At 50.0% G+C, this 13,431-nt stretch overlaps 1 protein-coding gene across 2 annotated transcripts in view; it reads left to right on the top strand.

The window, feature by feature from the left end:
* Positions 1-13,431, top strand: part of FAM161A (FAM161 centrosomal protein A) — a 325,438-nt gene that overhangs the window by 268,904 nt on the left and 43,103 nt on the right. For both annotated transcript variants that reach the window (XM_069608223.1, XM_069608222.1), the window contains one exon: positions 9,505-9,567. In XM_069608223.1, the coding sequence (XP_069464324.1) occupies positions 9,505-9,567 (63 nt within the window). The remainder of the gene's footprint in view (positions 1-9,504; positions 9,568-13,431) is intronic.

Consider the following 13,431-nt stretch of genomic DNA (forward strand, 5'->3'; position numbering starts at 1 on the left):
GCAATAGGCTTACAGAAGAATAAAGTCACAGGTGAGCAAAAGTCACTAGGCAGGGCCCACTCTTAGAGTAGCCGGAGCGAAAATGTGCCCAAGATCACACTGTTAGTTAGAGATTCAAAGTCTTGCAAAGAGTCAAAAAGAGGTTAGAGTGGCTCAGAAAGTTTAGCCAAAGTGTCCCAGGCACTCCCAGGTTCGAAAGCCGGGGACTAAATCTACCCCGTACAGTCGGTAGCAAGGGAAGCCAGGCAGAACACGGTACCTTAAGCGGAAAGGATCCTCCAGCGGTGGCAGTTGTTCCAGGCAGTGGCAGCAGGGCTCGACGTCGGTCAGGGGAGAAGAAGTTCTCGCTGAAGAGCAGAAGAAGAGGGTCGTTGCACTGCCCGGGAAGAAACCAGCCGCGGAGTCCTCCGGTTAAAGGGTTGGTGCCGACTTTCGCGGTATGGGGGTAAAGTGTGGTATTCCGGTTGCCGGGGTGCTTGGCACAGGCAAGGCGGCCACGAGATACCTCAAAGAACGGAAAGAAGGCGAAAACTGGTTGTCCCCACCAGTCAAGGGAAGGAGCCACTCCGTTAAGAGTTCTCCTCGGTCGTCGGGAAAAAAGTGGTGAGACGGTTCAGCAGGGCTCCACCGGGTGGTGTCGTCGAAGCAGGTCGGCTCAGCTCTTCCCTCGTCGGATTCTTGGTCCTGTGGCGACTTCTGAAGTCCCAGTCCCCAAAGCCCTGCTTTTATGCAGCAAACCCCCATTCACCCAGCCTAGCTGTCACTCAAACATGCTAAGTGGTGAGCCGGGCGGCTCACCACTTGGGCCAATCAGGACGGAGTGCGACTTGAGTTACCAAGGTAACTCAGTCCAGGGTGCCTAAATCCCCCTCCACCCCTCCTAAGTACCCCAGACAGAGTGGCACCACTTTGGAGGGCTTCTGTGGAGAAGCCCGCCAAAAGTGGAACAAAGGGCTCCACTTTGGGTCAGAGTTACAGAGGCGAACACCAACGCCATTTTAGAATCAAGTTTTGGCAAAAAGTCCCAACCGGAGTTATAAAAATAAATATATAAACCGGCGGTATGTTTAAGGCTACCGTAAATAAATAATTAAATGTGTTAGCCTAAAACAATGGGAAATCCCATAGGGAAATATTCGCGGTCGAATATAAAAAGTAGTTTCCACTGCCACCAGCCAAAACTCGATCAGGGGGGACGGAGACGTGCCCCCTCGACTAACAGACCCTGGGGCAATCGAATTGCCCCAGCCAGTACGTCCACAATATGATGGTTTGTACTGGTTCTGTTCAGGATTCAAGACTAGCAAAGTCTTTGGTGACTTTACATGCCCTGGGAGACAGTAGTCAGTCCCAGGGTATGGAGTCTATGTTGGGGAGTCCCTAGGACACCCCTGGGTCACGGCACAGAGGGTGCTGTGTGACCCACATCACAAAAATACATGAGGCCCTATGGAGTAAAAGACCCCATAGCCCATTCAACACAAGGTTTAACCAAGAAAACACACTTCAACATGTCCAAGAGTGAGGGTAAAAGAGTCTCACTCTTGGCAGGAGAAAAAAATTAAACCCCAGAAATCCAGCAAAGCTGCTGGGGGACTCACTAGGTAGGGAAATTCAGCCTAACCAGAGAATTCTCCCTAACACACGCGTCCATCAAGATTCATCTTGCTGCGATCTCCCGATACACCAGAACCACGGGCCGGACGTCCTTGTGGTCTCATCGTCTGGTGAAAGAGTTCATGAAGGGACTGTTCAGATCGTTCCCGCCGGTGAAGGCTCCGGCCCCGGCGTGGGAGCTCAACGTGGTGCTGACCAAACTCATGGGACCTCCGTTCGAGCCTCTGCACTCGGCCCCGTTGAAGTTTCTATCGTGGAAAACAGCTTTTCTCGTGGCCATCACCTCCGCACGACGAGTGGGAGAGATCCAGGCCCTTTCCTGCAAGGCCCCGTACTTGACTTTCCACGACACGAGGGTAGTGCTCAGGACGCACCCCTCCTTCATGCCCAAGGTACCGTCGGACTTTCATCTCAACGAACCCTTGGTGTTACCTGTGTTCTTCCCGTCGCCTTCGTCGCCGGCTGAGAGGACTTTGCACTCGCTGGATGTAGCTAGAGCGCTGAAGTTCTACGTGGACCGCACGAAAGGTTTTCGGAAGACGTCACAACTCTTTGTGAACTTTGGACCTGTCAATCAGGGGAAGGCTCTCTCGAAGGCTTCCATCTCCAGATGGCTCTCCGGCTGTATCATGTACTGTCACCGGTTGGCAAACCGACCGCTGCCTGGCCGTCCGAGAGCCCATTCCACCAGAGCGATCGCAGCTACCACGGCGTTCCTATCTGGTGTGCCCCTGCTGGACATATGCAGGGCTGCTACGTGGAGGTCGACGCACACCTTCACGAAATTCTACTGCGTCGACCGGGATTCCAGGGAGGAGTCCAGGGTCGGCCAAGCAGTGCTGCGCAACCTGTTCGCCTGAGGTGAGCCTGGTGAGGAGGTAAGATGCTTAATGTTGAGTTGATGTGATGCTTAATGTTGAGCCTTTGCCACCTCCCGTGGTTGTGCATGTGTGTACTGCTATGTATTCTTTATTCATGAGCATGTGAATCCATGCCAGACCCCATGCTGGAGAAGGAACAAGTTACTTACCTGTAACTGTTGTTCTCCAGCGTGGGTCTGGCATGGATTCACATGCGAACCCTCCCGCCTACCCCTCTGCGGCTCTTCACTTGGTCATACTGCCACTTCACGTGCTTCCAAATCTGAAGATGGCTGCCAGAGGCGGTGCTTAGGTAGAGGGCAGTCATTGGCTGTGGTCAGTATGACGCAGAGACCAGTGATTGGTTATTACTACGAAAGACAGATCAGAAACGAAACTGATACTGGTTTTTTCTTTACCGAGGATTCCCAGCCTGACGACGGGGAATATTCATGAGCATGTGAATCCATGCCAGACCCACGCTGGAGAACAACAGTTACAGGTAAGTAACTTGTTCCTTTATTTATATCGCGCTCATACACAAGTGTTTCATGTAGAGTAACATACCTTTACTAACAATTTGGAGCAAGTTGTGACTGAGAGGCAGAATTTTACTGGCTGGCTCTTGATCTTTACATTGGAAATGTTTTTCTCCGCCTTTTAACAGCATCTGGAAATGCCAAATATCCCAGATTCCTGCAAAGTATCTTCACTTCCAAACCAAGTACAAAAGTGTCCATAGTATAGAAAAGTGAACGCCACACATGTCAAAGGGAACAACCCAGATACTCCAGCAGCCAAGTTTGAACTCCAGGTTTTCCGGGCGAATCCCAGCATAAAAGCATAAAAGGAGAGGCAACATATGACAAGATTACCGCCAGAAGGACAATTCTTACAGGACACTACTACTAGTAGAAACATGTTCTGAGGGAGCATGACACCACATGTCCAGCCCACTTTAAAGGCATAGCAATTACCTTCATAACAATCATCTAGTTATTCTACATTTTATGTTGAAGACCCCATGGGTCATCCCAGTTCCATATGAATCTATTTTCATAGTTCACTACTACTAGTACTGCAAAGGGGGTTCATAAGGTGTAACGTAAATGCCTTTTGCTACAGTAATGATGTAGCTCTCGCTCCGTCTGTAGCTTTTAAAAATTAGATTCATTCTTATTGATTAAACACTTGTTTACCCATTTCTGTCAAACTGTCTCTTCCGTTCTGTTTTATTGTTGGTTTTTGTGTTTGTGTTGTCTCTTGAAGGATGGCCACGTCTATTTTGTGCTTACGAAGGTACGATCGTATGTTAACCCTTTTAATGAGATTATTCAGCCTCCTCACATTCCAACTGAGCAGTCTCAACATAGCCATTCCGTACTGTGAACACAGCCTGTACCCGCCCCGTCAAATCCCTCCTCCAAATAGTATCCTTGCATAGCAGACAAGTGAACCACAAACCAACAGCATCCCATTCCCGCCCACCTCCCCAACCCTGCATCCAAACCCCCAACCATAGGGGCGCATCCCGAATCCTACCCCACCCTCCAACCTCCTCTCAATAAGACCCTCCAAAACTACAGGTCCCCCTCAATCTTCATTTCCGACTCGGCGTGAAAACCCCTATGCAAATATCAATCTGAGTCCCCATAATGCTTGTAGTGGCCCCAGCCCCTCAGCATCTGGCATCCCTATTGTATTCCAGGCCCGCACCCCCTCAGGTGAAAGTGGACCCTCCCCAACCACAGGACACAGACCTGACCCACTCCCCACCCCATATTACAGCCCTCAGCCATTGCTCTCCACAGCAGTCAAGCCAGATCCCCCAGCCTCCACTACGTCCAGGGCCCTGCTGCAGCTGGACACGACTGGTCCTGGCTCCCACCTCCTTTCAAGTGTGCCATCCCTAGATGCACAGATTCTCCCAGCGTCTTCTTCCATTGATGATCTCCTTGGATGATGGGGGGGTACCCGTTCCTCTCGTGCCCCATCCATGGCCCCTCCCGCTCTGGGAGAGCCCCTGTCCATGTACTCTGAGTCCAACCAGTCCCACATCTCAGCTGGCCATTGAAAAAAGTGAGAACGGCCATTCGCAAGCACCTTCATATTCGCTGGATAGAACAGCATATATTTCAGACCCAACACTCTGAGCCGCCTCCTCACACCATCATAGTATTTGTGCTGTACCTCTTGGGTGAAATCCGGGAATACCATGCAGAGCATACCTTCCACTTTGTACACCGAGGTCCTGCGTGCATCCTGGTGAATCGCGTCCCGGTCTCTATATTTCAACAGCTTTGCCACAATTGGTCTTGGAGGCGCACTAACAGGGGGTTGCCTCTCCAGGCACTTTGTACGCCCTCTCAAAAGTAAACCACATGGACAGCCCCTTGAGCTTCAGTACATCCATAAACAGATGTTGCAGGTACAGTTACATACTTGGCCACTCCTCTCCTTCCGCAACCCACAGAATACTTATGTTACTCTGTCTGGATTGGCCCCACAGTGTCCTCTGCCTGAGTCTCAAGAGCTCTCGTCACCATTGCAAGTGCATTCACTCTAGCTTGCAGCGTTGTGGCCGCATCTTCAACCTCGCCCACCCTTCTTTCTGTTTCTGTGACTCTTCCCCTGCCCCCATCTTCTTGAGGTCCGCCCACACCACTGATTCCACTGACAGTCTGCATCTTACCCTCAAGCGAACTCCTGGAGTGTTGAATGACCACCAGCAATTGTCCCATGGTAACTGTCTCCTCTGGAGAATCTGGGGGACGATTCACATCATTAGGCATTTTCTGCTTGGCCGGCTTGCTCTTACCCCCCATGCACTGCTCCAATTTCTGCTGGCCCTTCACCATCGCCCTACAGGTTCCTGCCGTGGGTTGTGCCCAGCACCCCAAGGCACCACTTGACGGTCCCCCTCCACCCTCACTGGCCCGGACAAGAGCGCTTCCAGGCGAGCCGCACTTCTGGCAAATCTGTTTCTGCGCACCCAGCCCCTCCAATCAGAGGGTCCGAAATTCAGTGGTCCTGGCAGCCTCGGACAATGGCCCTAATGCATGCCTCGCTCAGCTGCCCCTCTACCACCCCAAATACATCTCCTCCTCTTCCTCTCCAACTCTCCCTTCTTTCCCTTCCTTTGAATTCCTCTACAAGTCTTTTTCCTCTCCCCACCCTATTTCCTTCCTGATCATCTATCGTCCCTCTGGCCCTCTCTCTTCCTTCTATGAAGACCTTGATCATCTCCTCTCATTTATCGCTCCCTCCCCCTCTCCTCTATCAGTACTTGGCGACTTTAATATTCATCGTCCCTCTCCCCCTCAATCTTCTTCCCTCTTCTCCCCCTTCCTTCATCCCCTACTCACTCCTCTGGCTCCACTCTTGACCTCATCTTCAATTCTTCCTATCCCTCTTCCCCTGTCTCTTCTCTTCCTGTTTATCTTTCTGACTATGCCTTAATCTCATTCTCCCTTTCTCCTCTCTCACAATCCCCTACTGCTAATCCTTCCCCTCCAATCTACTCATGTCGTGACCTTTGTGACTTCGACGCAACCCTCTTTTTCGACACCTTTTCTTCCATCTCTCTTAAGACTTTGCTTTCTTCTCTGCGGACGATGCTCTATCCTCCCTTTCCTCCTCTATCTCCTCTGCCCTTGATCAACTTTACCCCCTTTCTCTCTTCCGTCCAACCCGGAAGCCTTCTCAACCCTGGCTTACTTCCCATCTCCTCTCTATGCGTCGCCTTCTCCGATGGCTGGAGAGACTCTGGCTCAAAACTCCCTCGCTCTCTAATCAAACATCTTACTTCTCTTACCACGCACTATACAACTCTTGTCTTGCAGCGGCCAAATCCTCCTACTACTCTAACCTTCTCCAGTCTCAAGCCTCCCACCCTCGTCTTATTTTTCAAACTCTCGTCTTCTCTCTCCTCCTACTCCTGATCCCTCATCCAACTAGGCAAAAAATCAGCTCCCTCTCTGACTCCCCCTCTCCTCCCTCTTCCTTCATGTCCATCATCTCACATGTTTCCTCTTCCGAAGTCTCCTCCCTTCTATCCAAAGCCCACCCCACGTCAGCCCCTTCTGACCCTCTCCCCTCTGTTCTTATCACGAAGATCTACCCTCTTCTTATCCCTTACCTTACCACTTTCTTCAACACCTGCCTCTCCTCATCAAACCTTTCCATCTGCTTTCAAACCTGCAACGATTATTCCTATTCTAAAGAAACCCTCTGCCGATCCACTTATCACTGCTAACTACAGACCTATCTCTCTTCTACCATTCCTTTCTAAGCTTCTTGAGCGCCTTGCCTACTCTCAGCTCTCATCCTTTGTCACTACTTCCTCTCTCCTTCCTCCCTTCCAATCTGGCTTCCGTCCCAAACATTCCACTGAAACTGCTCTCACCTCTATCCTTAACTCCCTCCTGTCTGCTCGACATGCCAAGCAATCCTCTATCCTTATTCTCCTTGATCTTTCTGCAGCTTTTGACACTGTCGATCATCCACTCTTCCTCCACACTCTTTCCTCCTTCGGGTTTAAAGGCCCTGTTCTAAAATGGCTAGCCTCTTACCTTTCCTCCCGTTCCATCGCTGTATCATGGGGTGGCCAGACCTCTCCTTCCTTCCCTCTTACTTACGGTGTTCCTCAAGGTTCTGTACTTGGTCCTTTTCTCTTCTCTCTTTACACCTCCATCATTGCCCCTATCATCTCCTCGTTTGGCATCTCCCACCATTTCTATGCTGACGATACTCGACTCTTCTCTCTTTCTCCTCCTTCTCAACTGACCTTCACCTTAAACGCTCCTCCTGCTTCACTGCTATCAAGAACTGGATGTCCTCCCGCTTTCTCTCTCTTAACACTGATAAAACCGAAGTCCTTTTCTTCCCCTCCAACTCTCTTCCCCCTCCCTTTCCACCACCTTTCATTCACTTTCCTCTCTCCAATCTCCCTATCTCTCCCCAAGCTCGTAATTTAGGCGTCCTTTTCGACTCCTCTCTCACCTTCTCTCAACACATTTCACTCACCTCTCGCACCTGCCGATACCACCTCTACAATATTCGCAAAATCCGTCCCTCCCTCACATTCCACGCTACCAAACTCCTAATTTCCTCTCGGATCTTTTCCCGCATCTTCTACTGCTCTTCTCTACTCTTTGGTCTTACCGCATCTCATCTTGCCCCTCTTAAATCCATCTACCACTCTGCTGTTTGTACCCTTTGTCTTCTTACCTCCCGTGACTCCATCTCTTCCTCGCTCTCTTACCTTTGCTGGCTACCATTTCACTTACAGTTAAAATTTTACTTTCTCTGCCTTGTCTTCAAATCCCTCCATGGTCTTGCTCCACCTTACCTCTCCTCCCTTCTCTCCTTCTACTCCCCCTCCCGTTCCCTTTGTTCCGCTGACCATTTCCTTCTCACTGTACCTCCATCCCCCTGCGCTTCCTCCCGTTTTTGCTCCTTCCAACTCCCTGCACCTCTGCACTGGACTCACTCCCTCTCACAATCCGCTCTACCACGGCCTTCACCTCATTTCGCACTTCCCTTAAATCCCTCCTCCTCCATTCTCCTCCTTGAAAACTCCCCCTCTGCCCTCTCTACTTCCCCCATCTCCTTTCCCTCTGATTTTCTCTCTCTCCTCCCCTGCTCCTCCTCTCTCTCCCTTCCATTTCCCTCGTCCAACTCACCTCCACGCCCCCCACACCTAATCCCACTCCCCCCACCTTCAGTTAATTGCTCTTTGCACTGTTTTGTCGAATGATTCATGTCATTTTGCTCCCACTGTTATTTTGTTGTTATCTTGTATTATGTTGTTCCACTGTACAGCGCTCTATAAATCAATCAATCAATCAATAGCTGTCCAGGTCCCAGGCTCTGCCTATCCAACAGCACAGGCCCAACCAATGCACTACTCCAGCTCCTTTGGGTCCGGATGGGAGGAACCGCTTCACTGTCCAACTCTGACCACGCACACGCACACTCAAGGCAACCAGAATTCACGGTGGGTGGGGGGGTTTCCGGAATCTCCCTGTGGCCCACTCTCCAAGTCAGTATTCTACGGCAGAAACCTCAGACTGCTGCGACGCAGCTCTGGAGCCCCGGGTCTTCCGCCGCCGGTCCTCCCACTGTATGCCTCTACAGACAAAGCAGCCGCTGTGCCCACCCAACGCAAGTACTGACACCGTCAGTTCCAGGGGCTGTGTAGGATAATGGCCAGGATCCGTCCCAGCCAGTCAGTCCTCGAGGTCGGGAGAGTTGGATTACCCTGTAAGCCCGGAGCTGCCAGCAGCACAAGACGCTCCTCGCACCTGCGGTCACAGTCGCAGTCTGCTGCGCCGACACCAGAACCAGTAGCTCTCTGGCCCCTCACTCTGCTGGTATCCTCCTATGAGCAAGGGCTCCACTCAAGGTACGGAGCATCCGCACCTCCGATGGGGACTTCGATCCCGGCCGACCCCTCAGGGTCCGCTGTAGACCTCACTGGATGGCCAGCCCACCAGATGACAGCAGCTGCAGAGCCCCGACCACAACTATGAGGCGCACAAGTTGGACAGCAAATGTCCATCCACCCAATGCGTTGGCTGAAACTTCAACAGGATTACTGGAGGGTAATCGGGGTGATCGTCCCCAGCCAAATGGAGCTCAGAGAATCATCACCATCTTGGTTGGGCTCTCTAGCGCCCCTTTCAGTTCTCAGTTTGAAGTCTGAATAAGATTTGTTCGCCTTCCCCTCCAACCCCGTCCAGAAGAAAATAAAGTGCAGTCTGATCAGTGGAAATGTGGGCTGTGCATGTGTGTGATGTTGGAACGGAAGGCACTTAGAATCAATTCCTTTAACCTGTAATACTGTACAAGTCTGACCACTGACAATTCAAGATGAGCCTACTTTTCACTTCCAAGATTTTCTCTCTAAAAAGATGGACATATTTATTCTCATGGTATGACCACGTAAACCTTCACTACTGACATACATTGGCATGCTGTTCTATGTATGCCCATTGTCACCAACTATACATTTTTCTTATTACAGTTATTACATGATGATGCCGGAGGAGTGCAGAACTCATCTACCTGTAATGTATGAACAGAGCCGGTAAGTTGAGCTTCAGGGAGCAACTGTATGTGTGTTTTACAGGACCATTGGGCAAAGAAGCATTTGTAGCTGAAGATGTGACCTCTCCTGCAGCTGTCCTACTTTACAGCAAGGAGGCATAGGAGAGGGTCCTCGATCCGTCTTAGTTGGCGATCAACTGATAACCTTTTCTCTGGGCTTATCATTTGGTACGTTCTCTTTGCATCTTTAACTAGGGAATCATCTAGGTACTTTTATTTTTAATCAAAACCTTTTGATTTCAATTAAGCAGAAAAGTTCACAAAAGTGATCTCAAAAGGCAGTGAAATGTAGTAAAGATAAAACTATTGCACGTGTATAGAACAAAAGAACACAGTTAAACCACTTGGATTTACCTATGAGGGGCATAACCAATATATAATGAGAAAAATGAGTGAACCTGTAGTCACATGAGATGCTTGATTTGAATAACACGGCTGAGTTTGAGAGGAGAGTTGTTTCAAGAGAATATTCTGGGAAAATAAACCATAGTTTCTGATATTAAGGTGTCCCATTTTTGGAGATGATTGCCGTGTATTGCCTAATACAGGTCTCACAGGCCCTCTAGGTTTGGGACGAGGATTGAGAGGCGACCTTCCAGATAGAGAGAATGGTTCTATGTCATTTCATTGTCCGGCATTTCAAAGCCTGCAATTTAAACGTGTTTCACAGTTCATCACATTTCATCACATCCCTGCCCTTATGTTTACCTGTACCCCACCCCCAAACCACTTATCTGCCCTTTCCCACCACCCCTCTAAGAAATTCTATGAACTGTCAAAGACGTTTAAACTGCAGGCTTTGTAATGCCTGACGATGAAAGAACGTTGTACCGAGAGGATAGTATCAATCTGGCTAGAAATGTAATGGTAGTATGGTTATGAAGGTTGTAAGCTTATGACTATATCAAGGTTGTTGAGTTATTTGCCAGTCTGAAGTGGCAATTTAAGACATACTCCCTGAAAACCACTGCTCCGCTGTCTACAAAAATCCAGTGGCTATTATAGCAGTCTGGTCTCACCCTCCAAAGACCTCTGTTGCTTAAGCCCAACAGGCCTTGCCCCGTTGCCTTTTCCTCATGAGTCATTATCACAATGCATTTGCTTCTGCGGTTTTCACTGCTGCGCAAAGGTGTCAGTCTGCTGTGGCTTGGAAGGTCGGTGGGAGTGGATCTGTAGTAGGGGATGGGGCAGGGATGGACTGGGAAGCAAAATTGGCACTGGAAATGTTTTTCAAAGTAGCCCAATAATACACTGTGTAAGCTAGGCCAGTAGATAAGTAGGGTTGTACACACTTCCCAACTGTCCCTTTGAAGTAAAGCATTTGCTATAAAGAATTGAGTATGTTGTTCCTACGCTTAACAAATGTTATATGACATGCATTACTTACCGTAATATCATTTCTGATGATTGTATCTGCTTAGATTCACATGCTGTGCATATAGTCTGACATCCAGTGGTAACCGCGGAGTATTGCATCTAGTCTTTCGAGGCTCAAAAGGGGACATCGTCATGGGCGTGCCTGTAACACTATCCTTAACGTGACGTGTAGTGTACCCAAAATCCCTCACGCATTGAGGTCCCTCAGATTGTTTTTTTCCGCCCAGCTTTCTGGTCGCCTTAATGCAGAACTCTTCATAAAACATTGCGTTATTGTTATATTTCTCATCCTTCGGTCGTTTGTTCTTATTGTCACTCTTCTCGACGGTTGATTCCTGTGCCACCTCCGAAGACTGCTGTCTATGGAACTTCGATGGCTGTTGATCCGGTCGGAGTTGTCGACAACTTGGCCTGGGCCTTCTGGCCAGCCTGTATAATAGTGAGAGTGGGGTCGGGGTGGTCATATTCTTTTCAAGAATGCCTTTCCTTTTCCCCTCTCTTTGTTCCCTTGGGTTTGCCAGTGCTATCACAATTCTGCGCTATGGACAGGACTCCATTTAGATTTTGTCCTTCCTGCAAGGAAACATTTCTGTGGAAAGACCAGCACTGTTGGTGCAAAAGGTGTGTTCCCCTCGATCACAACGTGGCATCCTGTGCGGCCTGTAGGCTCTTGCGTCCCAAAACTGTTAAGGAGCGCCATTTGAAGCGCTGGGCAGCCTATGGTATGTCGCAGGCCGAGAGCAATTCTCCTGCCGCCACAGCTGGCGAGTGTGACGAAGAGGTTAGTGATGACCAAGGCTCCATTTTTGAGGCCATTGACCTTACAGCAGAGAGTTCTCACTCTGCAGGGTCCGGTCCCGATAGGCACGACGAGAATCCTGCAATGGGGACTTTACATCCCGGCGACAGTGACGCACTGGATTCCCATACACAGCACACAACCCACGGTTCTGCTTCAGCGGTCCAGTCGAATCGCTCCAAAGCACCAACGGGTGCGTCGGATTACTTGGTGATGCCCGCTGATCTTTATGTTCGGCAGCCCTCCCCGCAACCGCAACAGCGGCATGCTTCCGGGCAGTCCAAGAGTACGGGCGCTAGCACCAAAACACATGAGGCCGTCGAGATGCCTCAGAAGAAGGTGCTGGCACCGCTTAAGGCCCCGGTTGCGCCGAAATCCAGTGGGAAGCCACCAGCTCAACCTACACACCTCCCTGTAACCCCGAGAATCAGCAATGGTATCGCGAGGATCACTTCGGCGGTGAAACATAATTTAGAACAGTCGAAACATATGTCAAAACAGAAGGAACGGCCTAAAGAGACGTCGCAACGCCCGGATCCTCGAAAGGACTACTCCGAGAGCCCTTTGTCTTTATCTAAGTCTTTATGGGGGAAATCCCAACTTTCTAGTGAGGGAAATCGTCAAGAAGACCCCTTTCCTCACCTGGTTCGTCATCATGGACCAGAGAGAAGTTTGAGGGGTGCATGAACAGACAGAAGAAGTTTGTTGAATTCTCAGAGAGGTTTGGTCCAAAGAGGCCTTGTGAGGAGTTCCCTTTTACGCCTATGGCCAAGTTTCCGAGGACCTTTTGATGCTCCTCATGAAGAAAATGTTTATGACCTTACTGTTGAGGAAATTCCTATGGATCCCTATGTACAGGATGATGATCCTTTTGGGGATCCTACTGATGATCCTGCTGATCCCATGGAGGGTTGGGAAGACAGCCATCCGGTTGATAAGCCGCCTTGGGCGTCCTCTACCACTACCCCGGACCCAGACATCCTACGTATGGACGCCCCTCCTACCACACCAGCCCGTCGGGCCTCACCTGTGGATGATCAGATGGCGTTTAATGCTATCTTAAAGAAGAAAGCTGAACAATTCCAAATTGCCACACAGGAGGCTGTGCTGGATTCGGATTTTGTTGACGACATACTAAGGGAAAAGCCTCCTGCCAGTCAGGCCATCCCATTACTGAACTCTATTAAGAGACGTCTGGCTCCTTCATTATTAACACCAGCTCAAACCAGTGTTGTTAATCCCAGAGTAGAGCAATTGTTTCGCCCTTCTCCTATCGACGACCTCTACATTAGGGGGCATGCCACGCCAGATTCTCTGGTAGTTACAATAACGAGGAATAGGGCTGGTGTCCCCCTGTCTACAGGTGAGGCACCACCTGATAAAGAATCCCAAAAATTGTACGTACGGGGAAAGAGGGTTACGACTGCTGCAGCGTTCTCCATCTGCATAGCCAACAACACCACACTGTTGGCTAGCTATTCGGATGTTCAGTGGAACCTGCTACCAGAGGACCTTCAAGAGGTCCCTGAACCGGTGCTGGCTCGTCTGCTTGTAATTGTTTGAGGGCAAGCAGGTGAACTGCAACATTCTTAGAAATACGTTGGACGCTGCAAACAGCAGCAGGACTTTAGCCCAGGGTACCCAACTAAAACGGCACACCTGCTTGAG

Source organism: Ambystoma mexicanum, chromosome 4q (genome assembly GCF_040938575.1).
Source record: "Ambystoma mexicanum isolate Mex_15411 chromosome 4q, UKY_AmexF1_1, whole genome shotgun sequence".
In the NCBI taxonomy this organism is placed as follows: domain Eukaryota; kingdom Metazoa; phylum Chordata; class Amphibia; order Caudata; family Ambystomatidae; genus Ambystoma; species Ambystoma mexicanum.